The following is a 22,279-nucleotide window of genomic DNA, read 5'->3' as shown; positions in this document are numbered from 1 at the left end:
ACTTGACCCTCCCTCCCTGGTCCCCTCCCAGGGCACATTTCTGTCACGGTACCTGCCCCACAACAGCACACGATTTCTTTAGATGTCCTTCTTCCGCTGGCCACGAGCTCCTGACATTTCATCGGTCACACAGTAGGTCTTCAGTGTGTCTTATCCCTTCAAATGCTTTTTTTTTTTCCTCCAAAGTCCTAGCCCTGCAGTATAAGACACTACTCAGCCACAACGGTGATCATTTCAGACACACTCACTCCAGACATAACGCAGCTTATGAATAAATGGATTGGTACTCTCAAAACTGGCCACTAGATGGAATAAAAGGGATTGTCCTTGGAGAGACTGACTAGTGAGGAAGGCTGGTCCCTTAGAAAATACTCAAGAATGGAGAACAGGAGAGGCAAGGTCCTGGTCTGTTCCTCTCGCTAGTTCCTTTCTCCTCCTTCTCCTCTTTCCCATTGTTCTTTGGTTCCCTTTTCAATCTATTCTGTCGGCATCCTTATCCTTCTATAATTTTCACTCGACTTTTTTTCCAACCAAAATAATATAGTCACATCGTGCTAAAAGTCAACGAGTAGTAACAGGAAGACACAGCACAAAATCTAACCCTGCCTGCCCCCCCCGCCTTAGGCCCCCCCTGACCCCCCAACCCTCTCCTCTCCTCGGAGTTTGGCTATTTATTCTGCTGTTTGCGTATAGATTTGTAAATGATATGAATATGCTGTCCTATTTTGATTAGTCCAACTTAGATACTACGCGCTAACTTCCAGATTTTCCCATCCCCCCAAACTCCTAATTACACATTTTTAACATCTATAACTTTTGACTTCTTCTGGGGCTGATAGCTCCAATTTTTTTTATTGAGCATCATCTTTTCAAAGTAGTGCTAACACCTCCCTCTCCCCCCGCAACATGGTACCCAAGAAAGCTTCCCAGAAGCATTCTGCATGTTGTCAAACACATATGTCCTTTTTTCCCTCCTTTTAAAAACGAAAAAAAAAAAAAAAAAACACCCCGTAAAACTCAGGCTGAAGCACACTGACCCTCCCCGTCGCCAGCCCCCTCCCTGAGGCTGCTGGGCCACCGTGTCCCTCTCCCATGAGAATCTTCCTTCACCTGCCCCCTCGCCCCGCGTTCCGGGTGGGCATGCTGGCTGCTGTCACAAATAAGCCTCTGAATCTCCGAGGTTATCACCATGGAAACGTATTTCTCACCCCACAGCATCCATTTCCATATCTGGCATCCTGGCAGCCACACAGTGATTCAGGGACCCAGGTTCCTTTGATCTGGTGGCTCTGCCCTAGAGACCCTGACTTCCCGTTGATGGATGGAGAGGAGAATGTCAAAAAGGCACACCCTTTTTTTTTTTTTTTTTTTTTAACTGCTTTGGCCCAGAGGCGATCACATCCCCATTGCCAAGATGTAGTGCGGCATGACCCCACCGAGAGGTGGGGCTGGGGCTGGGCAGCTGAGTCCCTGGGAGGGAGTCGCTCTTCCACCACAACTCCACAGGAAAGCGGGACTCTGATGAGGGCAGCTGGCCACCTCGGCCACACTCCTGAGTCTCAGGGTCTCCAAACTCCCTGTCCCTGCGCCATTTTCACCGGAAGCCCCAGACCAATGAACGTTTCTGCCAGGGTATTATACACCAAACCTTCAGCAAGCACACGAGTGTCCTCTTCCTTTGCGTTGTTATGCTGTTGTCGTACATCGGAGGCAAACAAAGAACAGAATGCAACTCCTTTAGTCCCTGGCAGGTGCCCCAAACACCATGCCCTCAGCTCAGCTGATGGGTCCGATCGGTAGGTTTCAGGTACCCTGGCAAATCTTCCAGCTCAGCCAGGAAGAGGGTGCCTCTGGCAAGAGCTTCATCATATATGCCTCCATCTCCCCACCCAAGCATGATGGGTCCTTGATGGTATTTCTGAGCTGAAAGGCCCAGATCGGTCGGCGAGAGGAAGAGGGTCTGGTTTGCATCTGTTTCTGGCCCAAACAGGAAGTGCTTACCCCCATCTTATGAAACACGTTCGCTTTTTTAAGAAGCAGTGAGTGCTCTGTGGCACACACAGTGGTTTGACCCTGAGGGACAATGTGGCAGCTGCCTCAAGTCTCTCCACGGCCTGGTCCCTGCTCTTGTCCTCTTGTTGCCGTCAGCTCAGCCGGAAGGGACGTTGGAGCCTCTCCTGCGTGGACAGTCCCGGAGGCTGGCTCGTGTGACGGGACACGGTGGGACGACTGCCCTGATCTTTGCACACTTCACCTCGGTCATCCCAGTGGCCATCCTTACGCCCCCCATTCTGGGAGGGCGGGGGAGGGAATGAAGCCTGATGATGCTTGAACTTGCACTGGACTTGGAGACCTGAGTTCCAGCTCTGCCTTTTCCGAGTCAGAGGCCCTCCAACCGTCTCTCTGAACTTCAGTTTTCTCCTCAATAAAAAGGAGTGCGTGACGGCAAAAAGTGGTCTGAAATAGCAATGATTAACAAAGCTCAGAGGTGTGCCAGATCTCCCAGTAGCTAAAGCACACACCCCACTGTATTATGCCATTATTTGCTTCGTGGCAACCCCGTAGGACCAGCAGGAAACACGACGATCTCCCACTTCACAGATGAGAAAAGCGACACCCAGGTAGGACACTGGAGGCCACGAGGAGAGACTGCAAACGGAATAGGAGACAGTCCAGATCGTCTCAAACCAACCTTTCTGGGAACATACAAGGTGCCAGGCGCTGCGTCAGTTGCTTTGCAACAAAATACAAGAGCGTGACCTTATACGGGGCTCAGGGTTGACCGGGGGTGACGCAGGACAACTGGACAATCCCCATTCCCTGGCCCGGCCAGGCCTGGCTCGGCGAGTGTGGATGCGCTGAATGAGGTGCCACTCTGCGGCCAACCAGAGGGCCTCGTGGGGGCCAGTTCGCAAGAGAGCCTGGGGAAGGGGAGGCCAGGCCCAAGACGTGCTTGAGACGCGCGGCGAGGAGAGGCGGCCGGCCAGTCGCCAGAGAACGTTCAGTCCTCCGCAAACTGCGATGACACGCTTCGGGTGCATTCGTGTAAATACAGTCCACGGGCACGCCGGTGGAGGGCTCAGGGCCCGCTTCACTGAACATATGAGCAAGCATCTCAACCGTGTGTAAACTGGCTCCGAACAGCCATGCTTTACTCACGTGCCTGGATGAGACGCTCCCCCGGACACGTAGGGACACGCTGTTTCGACGTTTGCCCTTTTCATAGCTCATGTCTTCATCCGTTGTCCGTGGACAGCTCCAGACCACGCCTTACGTCCGGATTTCCATTTTTATACATTGGCTGAGGACTTAACTCTGTCAAGATGTTACCAATCGCCAGGTGCTGCTGCTGCTGCGGGAGAGGAAGCCAGGCCTCCTGTGAAGCGCGAGTCGAAGCCATTGCCCTCTCCTCCTCCTCCATGGGGATGGCAAGGGCACCTCAGGAAGGGTACTTCAGGACGCCCCAGGTCTGGAGCTTTCTCATCGGCCCGGTGTTGCAGGGGTTGGGTGGTGTGGTAGCTCAGGTGGGACAGAGGAGACCCAAGGTCCCACTATCTCAAAGTGTCAAGGTAAGATCCCTCCCCCAACCTTTTCTCCAGGTGCTGAGTCGATCGGAACAGACACTGGGGCATTGGGGAGCGGCCCGGGTCCCCTGCTGCAGCTCCTGCCAGGCCAGCGTCCCCAGTCCCCAGAGAAAGCCACCTGGCATCCCAGGGTCCCCCCTAACTCCGTGCAAAGGCTCTCACCTGACCATCCCAACTTGCTCCTAAAGCAAACAAAACCGTATTTCCAAGTTCCAAAATAGCTTTGGCCCTCTAGAAGCAGAACCGGCCGCCCTGAAGGGTGTAGGTGCACGCTGAGACCATAGGAGGCTCCACATTGTTAGAGTGACCACACACAAGCAGGTTTAGAAGCGGCCGTCCCAGGGTCTCCGCTCAGCGGCCCCTTCTTCCTCCCCACGAAGGGGCAGGTCTGGGTGGCGGGATTCCTGAGCCTCTGCCCATGGGACCAGAGCGCGGGCCAGCCGTGCCCAGAAGCAGGAAGCGGGCTCTCTCCCTTTCCAAGGTGCTCAGGCACTGGAGGAGGCTCTTGCACCGGGGAAAAGACTACTTGGGAAGCCCCCCACCTCCAGGGAGCCCGAGAGGGGAGGCATTCTCCAGCTTTGAGGGTGAAGAGAGATTTAAAAGCTTCAACTTAGCTTCAGGCAACTTCAGGAAATCCCATCGCTTTGGACAGCAAAGCTGACCCACGCGTGCTCATTTGAGTCGGCTCACGCTCCATCAGTCAGAATCTTGGAGAAGGGTGAGGGGCGCCCCACACCCAATCCCCGAGCGTGCTGATGCTTGAAGCACACAAAATGATGGCAGTAATGTCCACACGGAGCTCTTGTGGCACGTCAGAGAAAATTAGGACAATGGAGTCTGGGCGGTTCAATCCAAGCCAGTGCTACATTTGTCCCGGAACAGGATTTACCGAAGGCGCCCCACACCGTGCTTGATGTAAGAATGTCTAACAGTTCACTGGCCGCCAGCGTAGACGGAAATATGTGATAACAACTTTCCAACTGCTGTATTTGGTGGAAGTCAGTGTCAACAAAGATTTGAATGGTGATCTACCATGCTCAAGAGTCGAAAGACTCAAGATGACAAATGAAATATCAAAAAGAAACACAAATGCCTCTCTTAAAAGCCCGAATCCAACATCATTCTGCTAGGCTCAATTTTCCATGATACGACACTCATGTTGATTTGTGTTACGGCTGTAGTTTAGCTGCACACCATTTTAACTGCATTTTGGTTTTATTGTTACATACGAGCTACGGTTTTACGTTTGTACCTATCTACGTCAAATTACACAAAAATAATACAGTTTGTTGCAACGTGTTGAAGATGACCATGTTATTTGGAGAGAAAAAAAAGTACTGTCTGGGGGTCTGTCCGCTTAGCACCCCCTCTAATCCTAAGAAATGCATCTATTCAGATACCATAAACTGAGTTCTGTGCAAAATCAGACGAGAACGTTACCGTAGAAGACATGACCTCCATCAATCATCGTGTTTTGTGCACTGCGTGAACGCGAGAACACAAACTTTTGTCCAGAACTAAGTCTCTCTCAATAAATCAGAGGTTCACCACCTCACTGAGTCAGCAAGCGCTGTTTATTTTTAGGATATCCCTGAAATATGCATCCAGAAGACAAAGAACAAAAACAAAAGTATCAAGCCTGTCTGGAAGGAAAAATACGAAGTTCCCAAAGTGAACGTGTGACTTGTGAACCATAGAAACCATTTCTTCTTAGCTTGGCTCTGTCATCCGTCTCGGAAAAGGATGTTTTTACAATCAGAGCAGAAATATGACTGGCCCTCCTGCATTTACATTTCTTTGTTGCAAAATGAATGTAACTTGTTCAGATTCCAGCAGCGGAGAAAGCAGCAGAAGTGGTGGTTACTTTCCAAAGTGAAACTTAAAACCACAATCTCCGGGGCACAAAAGGCAGAGTGAGTCACCGGAAGAGGCCACTTGCTTGCAAAACTCATTAAAGGCAATGCAGGGCTGAATGGACTTCCTGCAGCAGTGAAAAGAGAGCTGGCATCAGGACAGCCCCTCCAGGCTCCCACCATTTGGGGGAGGAAGGGAGCCATCAGCAAATCTGGGCACGGCCCGGGTCTGCTGTTCACACGCACCCGGCGGCCCCGGGGCCGGCTCGGCAGGCGGAGTCCCTGCCTGCCACCAGCAGCCCACAGAGATGCCAGGGGAAGGTGGCTGAGCCTCAAAGGGTTACCGCAACACCTTGTGACTCACTCGAGCCCCCATACTGGGTTTCCAGGGGCCACTCTCCTGCAGGTGGTCCCTTCTGTCACTCTGGCCAGGCCAGGTTGGTGCATTACACAAGCCGCCCCCCCCCCCCCCCGCCCCGGGAAAGGATCTGCTCCTCAGCTGCGTCCTCCAGAACTTGAGCACGCATCAGAACCCTAGGCCGGACTCACTAGCACGGGACGTGGGACCCACGCCCCTGGTGTGGTTCAGTGGGTCTAGGGTAGGGCCCAAGAACTTGCATTTCTGACAAGCCTCCCGGTGCTGGAGCTGCAGGCTTTAAAAACCGCGGATCTACACGGTCCTTGGACCCAGACAACAGTCAGCCACAAACCGCTCCCTCCTCGGAGCTGGTTGGTGATGTCTGACCTTGGGCTGTGCCGACCGGAGGCACCTCGGTGCCTGAACATTCCCCATGGGGCACTCCCCCCCCCCCTCCCCACAGGCCGTCAACACACCTGGCTGGTCTCCAAGACAAGCACCAGCCGGAGGGGCCTTTGTCAAAGCCGCCGGGATCAGGTTTTGAAAGACTGTGCTTCCAAAGCAAACCTGATTGTGCCCCCAGGTGGCCATACGGGGCCTGCAGACTTCCGGCGATCACTTCCATCAGGTCACGTTCAGGCTTCCTGTGGACACCAAGCCTTCCCGCCCGAGCACGGGGGGGCCTCACCACCAATTTTAGTTGTCACCGGAGTGTGAAAAGGGATCCGAAGCAGGAGGGAGACGTTAATGGTGTTTTAAGCACTTCTGTTCAGGGCAGGGGCGGGGGATGCCCTCCTCTCCACCACCCGCCCCCCCACCCCAGGCCCAGGCCCACGCCCACGGAAGCAGGGAAGTATGGCTCCCACTCAGCGCCCCCCCTGGTCTGAAGACAAAGTACAGACGTACGAAGGGAGGAAGAGGAATGAGTGCCGGGTGACAGGACACAGCTCCTGGAACAGCCGGTTCAAAGGACGCTCCTGCTGCGAGGAGATTCAGACTCCAGTGGTTTTTCATTTTGACGAGGCCTGCCTACCTTCCCTCCACGACTGTTCTCCCGTCCCAGCGGTGCACCAGGGGCCTCACGCATGACCTTTCGTAGGAAAGGGTACTTTGAGGCCTCACGTGGGTGGGCACTGCCCCCCCCCCCCATGTCAATGTCCCTCCCGCTCAGGTTGAAAAGGGCGATGGGCCTGGGCGGGTGTGTCGATTTCAAACTGACAAGATACAAAGTATTTTAAATCTTCCAGGTGATTACAGCTGGGACCCTGGGAAAATTCAAGCGGCCGCACGAGCTTTTCCAGCACATGTGTGAGAGCCGCCTGCACGCCGACAGAATGGCCTAGGGGTAGATCACTGAGGGAAGAGTGGCCCAGGGCGGGAGCAGGTGGGGGGCCACCGGGCCCAAAGACTCCAGTTCACGCGGATTTTGATTCTACGCGATAAGAGAGCCCACACGGTCTGAAATCAGTGGTGGCAATCAATCGGTGATGTTCCGGGGCACGAGAGGGCTTGTTGTGTTTTTAAGATACACAAGCATTAACCCGAAGACGCCCGGATGGCCCGCTTGGCTCTCGCTTCATGAGAAGCTCAGGGGGGCGCCGGGGATCCATCTTTTACCCATGTGGGGACCAATACTCGTAAACATTTGTCCCCAAACACCCGGGCTGACCCAGGCGAATCGGCGGGCTGTCTCAGGCATGCCTACGATGCGCAAAATCCAATCAGGAAAAACAACAGCGTTCAAGGGATCTGGGTCAACTAGTCAAGGGCTCGGCCTGACTCATTCAAAATGAAAAACAAATCGGGTATACCACAGACGAGCGTCCAAATTGAGGACGGTGAATGCGGGCAAGGGAACATGTATAGTCTACACATTTGTTTTCTGTGTATTATTAGCGTTTTGACATCTTAAAACCCCTCCTGGGGGAGAGACCGGCTAGCCACTTCCGAGAGGTAGCAAGGGGCCCAGGCAGAGCCTGCCTGTAACGTGCAAACTAACCCACCCACAGCCCGCCCTCCTCTATCTGGTCTATGCACCCAGAAGGTAATGTTCTTCCACCTTAAATATCCCAGCATCTGCTTGTGTTGAGCGTCAGTTACGGGCCGGGCCGCCGGGGAAGATGTGCATATGCAACATTTAACCCAGCCCACCCGGCTCTCGAGTCCCCTCCACCGGGGTAGGGCGAGCCCCAGACACCGGCCCCTCCCCTCTACTCCCTCCCAAGTGCACACGGAGGCTCAGTATTGCACGAAAGGCATCAGAAAAGACTGGCTCTTTTATTCCAAATATTGAGCAGTTCATCACCTCAAACATTTTTTTTTTTTTTGAGAATAAAATATGCTTGATCTCACACACTAGAAAGTCAGCAACTTAATAACTTACCAGAAAACTCTTTAAAATTCACACGCCTGACTTTCAGAGGAGTCTCTCACCCGTCTCATTTATTACGTTTTCTAGCTTTGCATTCAGCACAACACAGCGGAGCATCACAGGGGTTTTATGGTGGTACCAGCATGTACAAATACAGACCCAAGTTTGTGGAGAAAACACATTTAAAGTGGGAATCTAAGTCTAACACTAAAGAGGGAGCTCCCTCTGAAGGTGCAGCCATCCCTCCGTGCACCAGGTATATAGTTTTCTATACACCGGGTATATATATTCTCCCTCGTCACACGGGATGATCATCTGATGACGCCACTAGGGAGGGATTCATTTCCACAGGGCAACCTTGAAATGTGTGCTGCAAATCCAGCATTCCAGCACGTGACCCCAGGGTTGCCAGGTGATGGTTGTGTGAATACGGATAAACACACACACACACACACACACACACGTGTGCGGCCGTATACAAATCCCATCTTCAGAACCCGCGAGGGGCCACGCCCTGAACTTGACGCACATCCGAGCGTGCGACCTTCTGGAAGCCATGCTCTGTTCCGGAGTGAGGTGGGGGGTGGAGGTATAAGGTGCATCAAAATCAGGAACAGAGTTGCGTGCTCTCCTACCTAGAGAATGACTACAGCTGGTCATCCTGATGAAGGGCGCACAGGACGGCACGACGTGGGATACGCTACGTGTCCTCAAAGCCCAATCCCTCCCAGCACAAGGGACAAACTACGTCAGCCTCCGCAGGCCCGTGACCTTACACGTGGTTCACAACACTTCAAGCTCACCCCAAGATACCCTCATGACGGAATTCACGTAGCTTCGAGAGGTCACTAATGAACAAGCCTGGAGCAGTTAAGGCAGAACAATTTTTAATTATTTTTAAAAGGGAATCTGCACATGCACGTTCACGTCGCTAGGCAAATCCGGGATCCACAACACGCACGTGTTTGCCTTTCTCTGCGCGGCCACGCGAACCGTTCAGTAAAGGCACCCCTTGCTAACAGAGCCCCCCCCGGTCACAATGAAGGCCACACGCCTGGATTTTCTTTCACAGAAAGAGTAAAATGTCATTCAGCTGTTGCCTTTTCTGCCCCCTAGGACTCTAACAATATGTGACTTAAATAGGAAAGCACTTCAGTCATTGGAGTAAAACACTCTTTAAAAAAATAATACTTCAAAAAGTAAAGCAAAATCTTTTACCAAAATAATTGTTTCACTTTTCCAACTGTTCTCTCCACAAGCCAATTTCACAAACAGGGAATGGAATTCTCTTCCGCCGGCTTAAAGAATGTCACTCAAATTATTATTTATCCCCTTGCCCTTAATTCGAGGGGGAAAAGTGAAGGAAAATGTATTACCCAGAAATTCCAAAGGAAGGTCAGTGTCGGGAGACATACAGAATAAGGCTCTTTGGATGGTCTAACCTCTACATCTTTTTAATATATTAACGACAGTTATAATGGGAGGGATATGGCTAAAATGCTCGTAACTATAACCCAGTCAGAGTGAAGTAATAAATAACCGTGCCTACAAAGAACATAACTTCTTGGAACTATTTTCGTAAAACCACCTCGCTTCTTTTGAGAGCTCCCGACAGAACTCCCCATCGTTACCGTGTGGCACGAGCTCAGTTCAAGTCCACGTCCACGGCACCGCCCGGCTGGATAGAGGCTGCTGGCAGGGAGTCGAGCGGATGGAAAGCACTGCCCTAGTAACGTCTACTGTCATCCGAACTTAAGGCGCTACAAAGTTACAGACAGCTGGACAAAGCACATTCTAAATAAAACGTCTGCCGCAGGTGCATTAAGGCATAAATATTCCAGCCTCGGGCCACGAAACTGAGGAGGCGGGGACGGGGGGGGGGGGGGGGGGGGGGGGGGGAAAGACACCCATGACCTAAATTACCTTTCACCAAAGGAACCCCAGAACTCCTCAGCTAACAATCAGACCCGTCGGCAAATACTGCAGGCGGACCCCGCGGGCCAAGCCTGCAGGGGGACCCCGCGGGCCAAGCCAGCAGGGTGAGGGCGGAGACCCCGCAGAGCCAGGGACCCTCAGCCCTCCCTGCACGAGCAGGAGGTGTGGCACACAGGCCACCAACGGACACGTGCCCCTCCTCTACCGAAGTCCTGCGCATCTGGCGTTCCTCAGCCGAACTGTCATCGGCAGGGAGCCCCCCCCCCGCCCCCCCAGGCAGCCACCTGTGCCACATGGCCCCTCAGCCCATAACGAGCTGCTGCGGGAGCGGGCGGGACCGGACGGGACCGGACGGGACCGGACAACGTTGCCACTGGCTTTCAGCCATGACCGAGGCATACCTCCCACACTTTAAACGCACCTGATCCCCCCCCCCCCAAGCCTGCAAAGCACCCCCTTCACACTTCACTCAGAAACGCCAACCCCGGGGCACCGGGAAGGGGGAGAGACGCCCCTCCGATTTCTCTGCTCTTAAGCAAACGACAGCACGTCAGGCTCCTGGGCTCCTGCTCCACGGCTCCCAAAACCTATCCTTTAATCGGGGGCGCCGGGTCTTCACATGACGTCAGGAGGCTGCTTGGGACGTTTTATGCGGAGGAAGAATGAACATCCTGGTTTTCAAAAGGTGGCGGTGGCTCTCTCCAAAAGGTGAAATTACTGAAAGTATCCGAGCAGGGGAAGTCCGAAGAATGGCTTCTTTTCAGCAACGGGAAGACGTGGTCAACCACTTCGCAGAGTCGCACGTACCTGGAAGGAAAACGGACAGCGTCACTGCCCCCGCCGGACACCCAGCCGAGGGGACACCTGCCTGTACCCTGCGCGGGGCCTGGAAGTTAGGAGACATCCACCAACCCGGGGACACAAGCCACCTGCTTAACACTATGGCAGTTGTTCTAGAACAGCTCCTCGCCAATTAACAGGCAATCAGTGAGGATGGCAAGAGGCGTGGAGAAGGCCCCCTGGGCAAGGCGGGTGGAACCGGACTTGGCAGGAAGGACGGAAGAAGGGGGACACGCGGGAATCAGCGTGGAGCTCACGGACGAGCACAGAGAAGAACCTCAGATAAAGCCCGTCCTTGGGGCATCGAACAGAGACCACTGCCACTGTGCAAGGAAGAGAGCCTGGGCCTTGGGTCAAGGGGACACAGACGTGACCTGCAGCTCTGCTGAGTGACCCTGGGCAAACGGCTTCATCCTTCTAAGCCGTAACTTCCTCAACAGAAAGGGAAAGGAAAAGAAAACTGCCCCAGTGTTCGCATGAGAAATAAAATACCAAATGTGACAATAAAATAATGCATATTCAGTGCTCGAGGAATTTCTTCAACATACGTTATTAACATTAGGAAACAATCAGCCCTCGCGAATCATCAGCCTTAGGGAAAAAGCCTTAGCTAGCATGAGGGACAAGAGACGTGGGATCTCCTCCGACCTTATTTGCTGTGCAACCTTAGGCAAGTGTCTTGCCCTCTCTGGGCCTCAGGCCCTTCATCTTTACAGAATATGGAGTTGGGGCTAGATCAGTGTTTCTCAACATTCCCTGCAATAGTCTCCCACGCCATTTTGTGTGTATTCTCAAGAGGCCGCGTGTTAGTCTCTGTGGCCTATGCTACAAAAAGGACGTTGCTACACTGAATATGCATTTTCAGACCTCCGGGCGCCTCCAACTAGAAACTCCGACAGGCCCAGACCTCTCCGCACCTCCCCAGAGTCCTCCCCGGCAGTCACTGGGTCCCCCTCCGGTTCCAATTTTCTAAAAACCAAAATGGGCTTTCGACACAAACTCCGGGAATTCGCATGTTCTCAGGCGTCAAATAACTTATTCCATAAGGACAAGAGTGTGTGTTTAATAAAGGACCCCCGAAGGGCTTATGCGGAACCTCGTGCTTGCACAGAATCTCCCCTAATGAGCGAGAACGATGCGTTTCCTGGGGAGTGAAACAGATTTTTAAAACGCCTCCCGGCTTTAAGACCCATTTGAGCTCTGTGGCTGTGGGAGGCGCCTCCCCCCCCCCCCCCGGAACAGCCCCTCGGTGGCAGGCCTCAGATCCAAGCTGTGGAGTGCTCCGGGTGCAGGCTGGGCCCGTCTGCGCTCAGCTGGGTCCCCGGGCCCCGCGGACCGGCAAGGCTCCATCGGAAGGCGGCTCAGGGGTTTCTCAGGGACAGTGTCCCGGGACCCGAGGTGACGGCCCCAAGTTCAGTGCCAGAGACAGGAAGGAGAGGTGCTCCCGTACAGGGAGGGCTGCGGCCCCCGCCCAGCGTGGGATGACGAGGGACAGAGTCCCTCCCGCGCAGCCGTCCACCCTGGGCCAAGAGACTCAGCGAATGTGACAACCTCACAGGCCTCCGGGGCCAACCCTCCTCCCACGCCCCCTTGTGACGGACCTGCTACGTGCAGCGTCCCTTCAGTTCAAGTTGTTTGTGACTCTGAAAACGAGACTACTTCTTAGACCTTCTCCAGACCAGGAAACCCTTGCACATGGAGGGCGCTGTGCTGGGGAACATGGGAGACGGGAGAGAGACCCAGGTGGGTGCTGTCGGGGCCAGGCCGAGCGCGGCGGGCAGAGAGACCCTGCACGGCTGGTGGGGAGGAGGCAGTCCGTCCCCACTCTCGTCCCGCCAGTCGCCAGTCGGGAGGCAGCCTCACGTTCCAAGGACGGAGGAGGCCCCTGGCTCCATTGTCCTTTCTCCCCACATGTCTTGCGAACTGCCTAGAAGCAGGCACGACTGGGGGAGGCAGCTGAGGGGGGCCGGCCCCCGGGCTCCCTCCAGCCTGAAGCTGGCCCCCGTTTGGGCTCCACGAAGCCTGAGCAGGTAAAAGGATCATCTTGGAAGTAAAAATGTGCTCTGGGGGGAACCTAAATCTCTCCTCTACCTAAAACCACTGGAGGTATCTGGAGAACACCAAACCCCCAGCCCCCCTCCTCCCCGTGAGGAGGGTCCCACAGGCCCCCGTGGGGTCACTCGGGGCCCGGGCTCTTTTCTAGGTCTCCACAGACCATGCAGCCTCTGGAACAGGCCAAGCAGGAGGGCAACCGTGTGCCCGGGGTCGCCCGGTGGGCAAAGCTCACCACCACGAGGGCCAAGGAAAGGCTTCCCACTCTGAGGATCTAGGAGGCCAGGGGGAAGCACCCCAGAGTCCAGAGAGACCCGGCAGCCGGCCAGGACGCGTTTCAAACAGGAGCCCAAGTCAGCCCCCTGCCTCAGGCGGACAGGGCTCCGACCAAGGGGACGAGAATTCCTACATTTCTGGTGAGCGTCATCTCAGGTCCGCGTGTGAAAACACCTAGAGTGTCTCGCCTGTAAATACAGCTTCACGGGCTATTTCAGTCTGGTTACATTTCCCGTTTGCATGCTAGGCTTTTCGAGCGTAGCTTGGCAAATCTAAACCACCAGTTTTAAAAGTCGTTCCGTTCCACTCGGTGGCAGAACCCGTCCACGAAGTTTAGACTGTGGGGATCCAGAGGGGATCTGAGTTCATGCAGAGGGTCCAAAAGTGAGATTTTGGACAAAATACAAGGAGTTAAAATACATTTTCTTGGCAGGAACTGAAGATTAAAATACAGGAAACAAAGGATAAAAAGGCATACTGTGAACCATAAAGCATCATTCCAAGATTGAGACCGCAACGACAACGTAACGACCCAGGAATCCCACAAAACGTGCGCGATACTCACGAGGAGGTGTTGGTCTTTGCGTGCTCCTGTACAAGTTCTCCTTTGGGGTTGACAGTAAATATTCTGTTCAAAGACACTCCTACTTGCTTATACGAATACACATCCTGTATTTGGTGAAGTATAAATTAGAAAAAAAAAAAAGAGTTCATCGTAAATACGAATACGCAATATTCCGGATCTGATGCAGTCTTATAAAACTCTCATTAACCACAACTATACTTCCAAGGAGTGTAGAGAAAGAATATCTCTGGATGTGAAATTATTAAATCAGATTTCCCCCCTGGGCCTCGGTTCGCTCATCCATGCAAGAACTGAGCTAATGAGTAAACAGCCTACCTCGTCACCCCGTCCCCTGCAATTCTCACACCCCTTGAGGCTGTTTTATTCTCTGACCCTTTTTCTCAGGCGTAAGTTTCAAAAGAGGAATTCTCTTCCTGGGAAGTTAGTACCCAACTGTATTATCCAGACTGCTAAACTCTCCAGCAAATGTGGGTAGTACACGTAAAATCTTTTACCGTAGGCAACAGTGCTCTTGAAACCTGCGATGCCAAATTCACCGTGGCGTTAAGGCTTGGCTTTGTGGTACCCTCCTGGTAGAAAGGGGCCAAGCCTATTCGATGTTCCTGTTTTACTAATTCAGCAAGTCATTTGGAATCTGAAGTTTCTAGTCCGACATTGCAAGCTTTAGTCCGACATTGCAAGCTTCAGATTGAAATCCACTAGCCGAGCTTCCAAGGAAACAAAAGGCCACGAAATAATGTGCAGTCTCTCCTTACAACTACTGCTGGTGGGAGGGGATGCTGGCGCCACATTGTCGCCCAGGCCCACCCTTCCAATGACCGCTGTCAGAAAAGACAGTAAGTTTCAAGAGCTCTCACACAGCCCATCTGTTACTTACGGCTGGTCGGTTTCCAAAAGCGGCGTAAAAGGGTTCCGTGTTTGGAAAAAACAGATTTTTGATGTCTGTCAAACACTGGACTTTAAACTTCTCGGGCTTCTTTTCAATCACTTCTCTGTGAAAACAAATAAATAATCAATGGATCAGCCTGAGAGGAGGGGCTTCCGGAGCATCAAACTACTTTTACACGCCCAAGATGCCGTGACGCCAAGAACATTCCCGTATCTTCAAAAGTCAACCCTGTGTAAGTCAGGGCGGCGGTCCCCGAAAAGCACGAGAGAGAAGGTGGAGAATCTGTACTTTCCAGTCTTCCCACAGAGCAAACGCTGAGGACAAGTGATTTTACCAAAGACCTCCACCAGGCACCCGAGTTACAAAGAATTCCAGACACAGAAGAAGGGAGAACGTCTCGACGCTCATTTTATGAGGCTAGTGTCACCTCAAACACAAGACTTAGAGGAGAAAAATATGAGCGAAGCGCGGGCCAACCTCACTCGTGAGACGGCAGTGCAAACGTCCTAACTAAGTATGGATATGCAAACTGACTGCAACAACTTTTGGCACAGGAGTTTTATTCCAGGATCGCAAGAGTAATTCGATACGCTAAACCAAGTAATACAGTGTAACAGGGTAACAGATTCAAGTACCAGAAAATATACCGGGTCAACAGACACAGGCAGGGCATTTGATACAATGTGATATCTACCCAAGATGAAACATCTTAAACCCGGAATAGCAGGGAATGGTCCACACCCACAGCAAGTGCCCCGGTAAGAGTGGAACAACAGGTGGCCCCTATGGCCATTTCGCCCCGACAATGCGCTGCGGGTCCTCATTGGCGCAGTGATGTAAGGAAAACATAAAAGTTATCAGGATAGGGAAGGAGAGAATAGAAGCTCTCACTATTCACACACACAAAAATAATAATAATAATAATTGATTAAAAAAATAATCCACAGGCGAATTACCATTATTGATGAGATCGATCCGATGCTGGCTATAAAATTAGTATAGAAAAAAAATTAATGTACAAAAATCAATTGCATTTTCACGCATCAGAAGAAATAAACAGGTAAACATGTAATTCTGTACACAGAACTCTAAAATCTCAAAGGTCTAGGAATAAACCTACTAGAAAGATGTGCCAGACTTTTATGGATAAAATTATAAATGTTATTGAAACATAATAGGAAAGACCTAAATGAAATACACCATGTAAGTGAACTGGGAGATTCAATATTATAAGGAGATACTAATTCTCCCGAAATTGACCTACAGATTCACTGTCATTTCAGTCAAACTCTCGACAGAATTTTGTCTGTATGCTTTTATAAGACTTGATAGTCAGTAACACACAAGAGCAAAGGCCAGAAACCAAACCACACGTTGATGGACACTTGATTCACGAGCACGACGACAGTTCAGAGCAAGAGGAAATGGGCAATCATTTCAGTAAATGGTGCTGGGACAACTGAACATCCCTTTAAGGAAGACAAAAAAAAAGAAGGGAAATGGACTCTCCCGCACTCCACACGCAAAAATCAATTCCTGGTGGATTACACACCGAAACCTGAAAGGCAACACCTTTAGATAAAATACAGGAGGCTACCTTCATGCCCTCGGCCAGGGAAGCCCTTTTTTAACACACAAATAGCACAAATTACAGAGGAGATGATATGTTCAAGTACATGAAACAGAATTTATGTTCATCACAAGCGACAGACCGGGGGACAGCTGTCTGCAGCGCTCATAACAAAGGCTACACATATAGAATCTATAACACACGCTTACGAACCAAAAAGAAAATTGAGAAAGAAACGTGAACAGGCACTTCACAGAAGATGAGGCCCGAACGGACAACACACACACGCAGACAGACATTTTTCACACCCACCGGACGAGCAAAAATGTAAACAGCTGACGTGTTGGCAAGAAAGTAGAGCAGGGGGGAGCATTTCCACACCACTGCCAGTGCATAAATGGGTTCGACCACTTTGGAAAACAGTTTGGAACAAACTCGTAACGCTGAATGTGTGCATATGCTCTGTGGCCAGAAATCCCGCTCCTAAGTGTTCACTCTAAAGCAGCTAGTGAGTGCGCCCCCAGCGGGCACACGCAAGAAGTGCTGCTCTCAATGGTGAAAAACTGAAGTGACCCAAGTCTCCATCCGTAGTGGCACGGATGAACCGTGGTAGGTCCTACAACAGGAGCGCAGACAGAAGTAAAATGAATGGGTTACAGGTCTACTCAACAGTCACGGGAACATACTGTTGAGCGAAAACAGCCAGCCCCAGAGAACACACGGTAGGTTGACATAAAGTTCACACGCGTGCACAATAAAACATATTGGTTAGGGTCACAAATGTATGTGATAACACAGCTTAGAAAAGCAAGGGATGTTTAACAAAGATTCAGAGACAGTGGCTAATGTCACTACTAAGATTTCAAAAGGAATGGTCTGGCCCTTTGCTTTCACTGCATGGGGGGTATGCTGGTGTTCACTCTCTGATTATCGTTTATACCCCGCATATATCTTAGAAATAGTCTTCTGTATCTACTCAAAATGTAATTTAGGCGTGCCTGGGTGGCTCAGTAGGTTGAGCATCTGACTACGGCTCAGGTCATGATCTTGCGGTTCGTGAGTTCGAGCTCCACGTCGGGCTCTGTGCTGTCAACACAGAGCCTGCTTCGGATCCTCTGTCTCCCTCCCTCCCTCTCTACCCCTCCCCTGCTCGTGCGTGCTCTCTCTCAAAAATAAACAAGCATTTTTTAAAAATGATGATGATGGTGGTGGTGGTGACATAGCATTAACCTGAGTGTCAAAAACCCCAAAGGCTGGTCCTGGCTCTGTACTGACTTCTGTGGACTCCAGAGCCCTTCTTAACCTTAACACTAAAGAGTTTTATATTCTGTAGCTTAGGACCCTTATGGGTAGAAACATGGCTGATGTCTGATTATGAGTCTCAAACTTCAATCCACCTGGAGGACACCATCCAAATTCAGCTTCCTGCTTCTCTCTCTCTCTCTCTCTCTCTCTCTCTCTGTCTCATGCATGAACATACCCACAGCCTGTGTGCTTAAGGGTGTGGGTAAGTGGCAGGTGGGGAGGAAGTTGTCTCCACGCGCACATACAGGGTAAGAAATGCACACTAAGAAAACACGCTTGTGGCCCCACGCCACTAGTGCAAGGCTCCCCGTGGGCAGTAAGGTGACCCGGGAAGAAGCGGTGAGGGCTCCTGTCCAGAATGCTCCCTGGCACAGCCTGTCTTCAGTGATCTGCATTTGCAATTAGTCCCGGGTCACTCAACTCACCCTTAAGGTAATTTTCCTACAGGAAACAATTAAGTGTCATTTATCCAAGTCTCCGAGCGCTTCAGCAAACCCCGAAGGGAAAACGTGGTCGGTGTTGAAATAGCTGCTAGTTTCCCAGAGACAGAGGCCAGCCTCTGTCTCTGCCAAACTCCAGGAAGGTCACATCTGCCCAGGAACCCCGTCTTGGGACTTGGCCAAGGCTAATCTGTCCAACCTGCCTGTCATCAGTGAGATCCCCCCGCCATGAGATGCGCCATGCGTTACTAGGAATGTGCCTTGTGTTCACAGAGGGCTTATGAAAATGATCTAAAATGCCCTGACAACAAAAAGAAGGCCAGCTGACTAAAAAGAATCACATGATCAAAGCCAATTTCTACTTTAAAAGAAGAAGCTCCTGAACCAAAAGATCAGGTGTGTGAAACAGATTCCATCAGCTTCTTTTTTTCAGACACGTTTCCTCGAATCATAGCATTTCAGGGCTGGAAGGCACACTTGAGATCATCGAACAGAACCCTCCCATCTGGCAGGTGAGGAAACAGATCCAGGAAGGGGAAGCACCGCTTGCCACACCACCAGTCAGTCTCCAGGCAGCATCCGAGCCCGCCCCCCCCCCCCCCCCCCCCCCGCCGGTCCGCTCGGGCGGGGGGGGGGGTCTCCTTCCTCACTTCAGAACCCTCTCTGCTGTCCCTACAGACCGTGCTCTGCCCACAATGTTTATTTTCCTTCATTCCAATTTAGACCCAGGCAGTACAATCAAAACTGCCCCCAGGGCACCTGGGTGGGTCAGTCAGTTAAGCGTCCAACTGAGGCTCAGGTCACGATCTCGCGGTTTGTGGGTTCGAGCCCCGCGTCGGGCTCTGTGCTGACAGCTCGGAGCCCGGAGCCTGCTTCCCATTCTGTGTCTCCCTCTCTCTCTGCCCCTCCCCTGCTCATGCTCTGTCTCTCTCGGTCTCTCAAAAATAAATAAATGTCAAACAAAAATTTTTTCAATAAAAAAAAAAAAAGAAGGACTGCACCCAATGAAAGCATCTTGCTAGGGAAGGTTATTCTGGCTCACACAGACCTGCCCGTCAATTCTAGAAAATCTGCAGGGCAGCTAATACCCAGAACAGCTCGGGCTGGAAAGGAGTATTAGAAGGAACAGGCTGTTGGCTGTGACCATCATCTCTGTCCTCTGAGAGGGCACACACATTGGGAGGTTTCCTGGTTTGGTTTAATAAGTCCTCACAAAATGGGGCGCCTGGGTGGCGCAGTCGGTTAAGCATCTGACTTCAGCCAGGTCACGATCTCGTGATCCGTGAGTTCGAGCCCCGCGTCGGGCTCTGGGCTGATGGCTCAGAGCCTGGAGCCTGTTTCCGATTCTGTGTCTCCCTCTCTCTCTGCCCCTTCCCTGTTCATGCTCTGTCTCTCTCTGTCCCAAAAATAAATAAACGTTGAAAAAAAAAAAAATTAAAAAAAAAAAAAAATAAGTCCTCACAAGGAAAAGGCAACAGATCTTGGACAGTGGTACTTAAATAAGAGGAAACAATGAGAAGGATTACCTTAAACATATATTTAGTGGTAGGATATCAGAGTAATAATGTCAACATTCTGCCTTGCCTCGCAAATCCTCAGTACTTAATACCTGATAATGAGTAGCTTGCTACAAAGTGTCAACATAAGTCAGGGACCCCATTTCACTCCAGTCTGGATTTGTACCGAGACCAAACACTGTCAGGACAGCTCTCAGGATCTGAAATGCACTATGGCATCCACAGGTTTCGCCCAATTTCTTGCCCAGAAACTACAAGTTTCAATGCGAGATCTTTTACTACAGGAAAAAAAAAAAAATTTACAAATCACACAAAGCAAAGCTGTGATAGAAAAAGGATCCACAGATGGGGTGCCTGGGTGGCTCAGTCGGTTAAGCGTCTGACTTCGGCTCAGGTCATGGTCTCACGGTCCATGAGTTCGAGCCCCGCATCGGGCTCTGTGCCGACAGCTCAGAGCCTGAACCCTGCTTCGGATTCTGTCTCCTTCTCTCTCTGCCCCTCCCCACTTGTGCCCTGTCTCTCTCTCAAAAATAAATAAGTGTAAAAAAAAAAAAATTTTTTTTTAAAGAAAAGGGATCCACAGAGCTGAAGAAAAATATCCTGGGAGGAGCCAATATGGCGCTTTGGGCCCATCTGGATGTTTCTGTCGTTTGCATGGTTAGCGGCAGCAAGCAGCTTATCTGGTCGTCAAACTGAGGCAGAATCATACCAAAGCCTGTCACTGGGTCTTGAAGACAGAATTCTCTGATACTTAGAACCAGCCTTTGACAGGACCAACATCCTATTACGACCACAGTAGATTGTGCTTTGAGAGCAGTCAGGGAGGCTTGTCCTGGGCCTCAAGCTACCGGGAAGCCCAGTGTCCTCCTCTCCAACGCCAGGAGGCCAGACTCAGTTTGGCCCGGCTTCTCTGAACACGGCTGTGGCGGGGAAGGGGGTGGTATAGGGAGAAGGGTACTCAGAGGCTGGCTAGCGATATTAGAGGGCCATTAAAACAGTGTTGGGGCTCCTAGACGGTTGAGTCAGTTGAGCGTCTGACTCTTGGTTTCGGCTCAGGTCATGATCTCACAGTTTGTGAGACTGAGCCGCACGTCAGGCTTCGCAACCCCCAGCACACAGCCTGCTTGGGCTTCCCTCTCTCTCCCTCCCTCTCCACCCCTCCCCTGCTCACTCGCTCTCCCTCCCTCTCAAAATAAATTTAAAAAATTAAAAACAAAACAAAACAAACGGCGTAACCAGAACTCCCAAAAAGGGTGGGTGTTCTGGGAGACCGGGGCCAGGCGGCGGCTGGTAGAGGGGCCACTTAACCCGGTCCAGGCCCCCGATTAGACAGAATGCAAGTTGATTCTCAGAATCCTTAAGACTCAGACCGGCCACGGTGGAGGGACAGCTGCCCACACAGGGGGAACAGCATGTGCACACACTGGAGGCTTCAAGTAGAGAACTCTGTTCTGAAGAACGAGTTTCAAAAACTGCAAAGCAGGGCAGGGGCGAGTCAGGAAGAGTCACGTGACCCGAGCTCATGAATGTGGACTTGATCCTGAGCTGAAGAAGGGTGTGGACGAGGTGACAGAACCAGACCTGCACCTTAGGACGAATCTGCTGGTGCCCACGGTGGCTCAGGAGATGGGCTAGGGCAGACCAGTTAAGAGGCTATGCTTGCAAAAACTTGCAGGGAAGAGGGGCGGGGGTGGAACTGGCCGGCAGATGTGGGGCGGGAGGTGCGTTAAGCGAGCGCCATACCTGTGCAAGGCCGAGAAGAGACTGCTTGGGCTCAGCAGCAGGGGCCCCTGAGGCAGCACCGTGCCCCTCTCGTTGACCCAGTGCAGATAGCCCCTCGTCATGTCCGCCATCCCGATGGCACGTGCAGAACAGTAGAGAAACTTGTATCCGTTTCTGCAAAAGAGACAAAGCATTCGGGTGTCACGGCATCCCGCGACCGAACCGCTCCGCGTTCGCACACCCTGACCTGTGCTTCTCGAAGAAAGGCATTGCTGCAAGCTTCCTCACCAGCAGAAGGCCACCTCCTATACAACACTATTTGGCACTGAGAGGGAAGCCTGAATGCTTTTCGCTGTCCCTCACTGAGCCCACGTCCTTCACTTGGTTTAATCCTCACGGCAAGTCCGTTCGGTAGGGCTTTTCCCTCCGCTTTACGCTGGAGACGCTGAGGCTCTACGCAAACTGGCCGGACTACCTGCCCCTGCACTGCTCATCCTCCGGGTCCCTGCTCCCCGGAAGGGCCACCCAGCCACCAGCGCACAGGGCCCCTGCAGGTGCACCGCAGCACGGAGCCCGTCCCCCCGCCCCCCACACATGCCATCAAATCCTCCCCTCGGCGGGATGATTCCCGAAAGCACATAAATACGTACCCGCCCCCTCTCATCTCGTCCTAAACACAACCACCGCCTTGGGTTTTCCTTCTCCGTACCGATCCCCGTCGCCCCGCTCCCTCGGCCGTGTGTCTGCACTGACCGCACTTCTCCACCCGCATCACCCCGCTCCAAGCGGACTCAGTCCCCTGCCTTGCTAGCCCCCCCAGGTCCCTGCGACGCCGCATAGGAACAGACTTCGCGGCACACACAGCACGTGTGACAGTCCCTCCCTCTGGAGCGCCTCCGTCCCCTGGCTTCCGTTCCCCACCGCCCCCAGTCTGCTTCCAGCAGCAGCCGGCTCTTCCCAGATAGGCCTGGGCCCCGTCTC

General features: G+C 52.2%; 1 protein-coding gene and 1 long non-coding RNA gene across 9 annotated transcripts in view; both read right to left on the bottom strand.

The window, feature by feature from the left end:
* Positions 1 to 5,140: 5,140 nt before the first annotated feature.
* On the bottom strand, positions 5,141 to 6,574 carry LOC121044109 (uncharacterized). Its single transcript, XR_005797129.1, has 2 exons — positions 6,272 to 6,574; positions 5,141 to 5,565 (listed from the first exon to the last, which is right to left on the bottom strand). It is a non-coding gene; the product is annotated as an uncharacterized LOC121044109 (long non-coding RNA).
* A 2,462-nt stretch (positions 6,575 to 9,036) lies between these two features.
* LPIN1 (lipin 1) overlaps positions 9,037 to 22,279 on the bottom strand; it is a 127,972-nt gene continuing 114,729 nt past the window's right edge. For 7 of the 8 annotated variants that reach the window (XM_040496103.1, XM_040496105.1, XM_040496108.1 and 4 more), the window contains 4 exons: positions 21,320 to 21,472; positions 14,733 to 14,847; positions 13,835 to 13,938; positions 9,037 to 10,908 (listed from right to left, as the gene is read on the bottom strand). In XM_040496103.1, the coding sequence (XP_040352037.1) occupies positions 10,749 to 10,908; positions 13,835 to 13,938; positions 14,733 to 14,847; positions 21,320 to 21,472 (532 nt within the window). In that variant the 3' untranslated portion in view covers positions 9,037 to 10,748. The remainder of the gene's footprint in view (positions 10,909 to 13,834; positions 13,939 to 14,732; positions 14,848 to 21,319; positions 21,473 to 22,279) is intronic. The other variant, XM_040496106.1, reaches the window with a different exon arrangement.

Source organism: Herpailurus yagouaroundi, unplaced genomic scaffold, assembly GCF_014898765.1.
Source record: "Herpailurus yagouaroundi ecotype Mexico unplaced genomic scaffold, PumYag 188, whole genome shotgun sequence".
NCBI classification, from domain to species: Eukaryota; Metazoa; Chordata; class Mammalia; order Carnivora; family Felidae; genus Herpailurus; species Herpailurus yagouaroundi.
The sequence above is the reverse complement of the archived record's forward strand: the minus strand, read 5'-3'. Positions and strand labels throughout refer to the sequence as shown.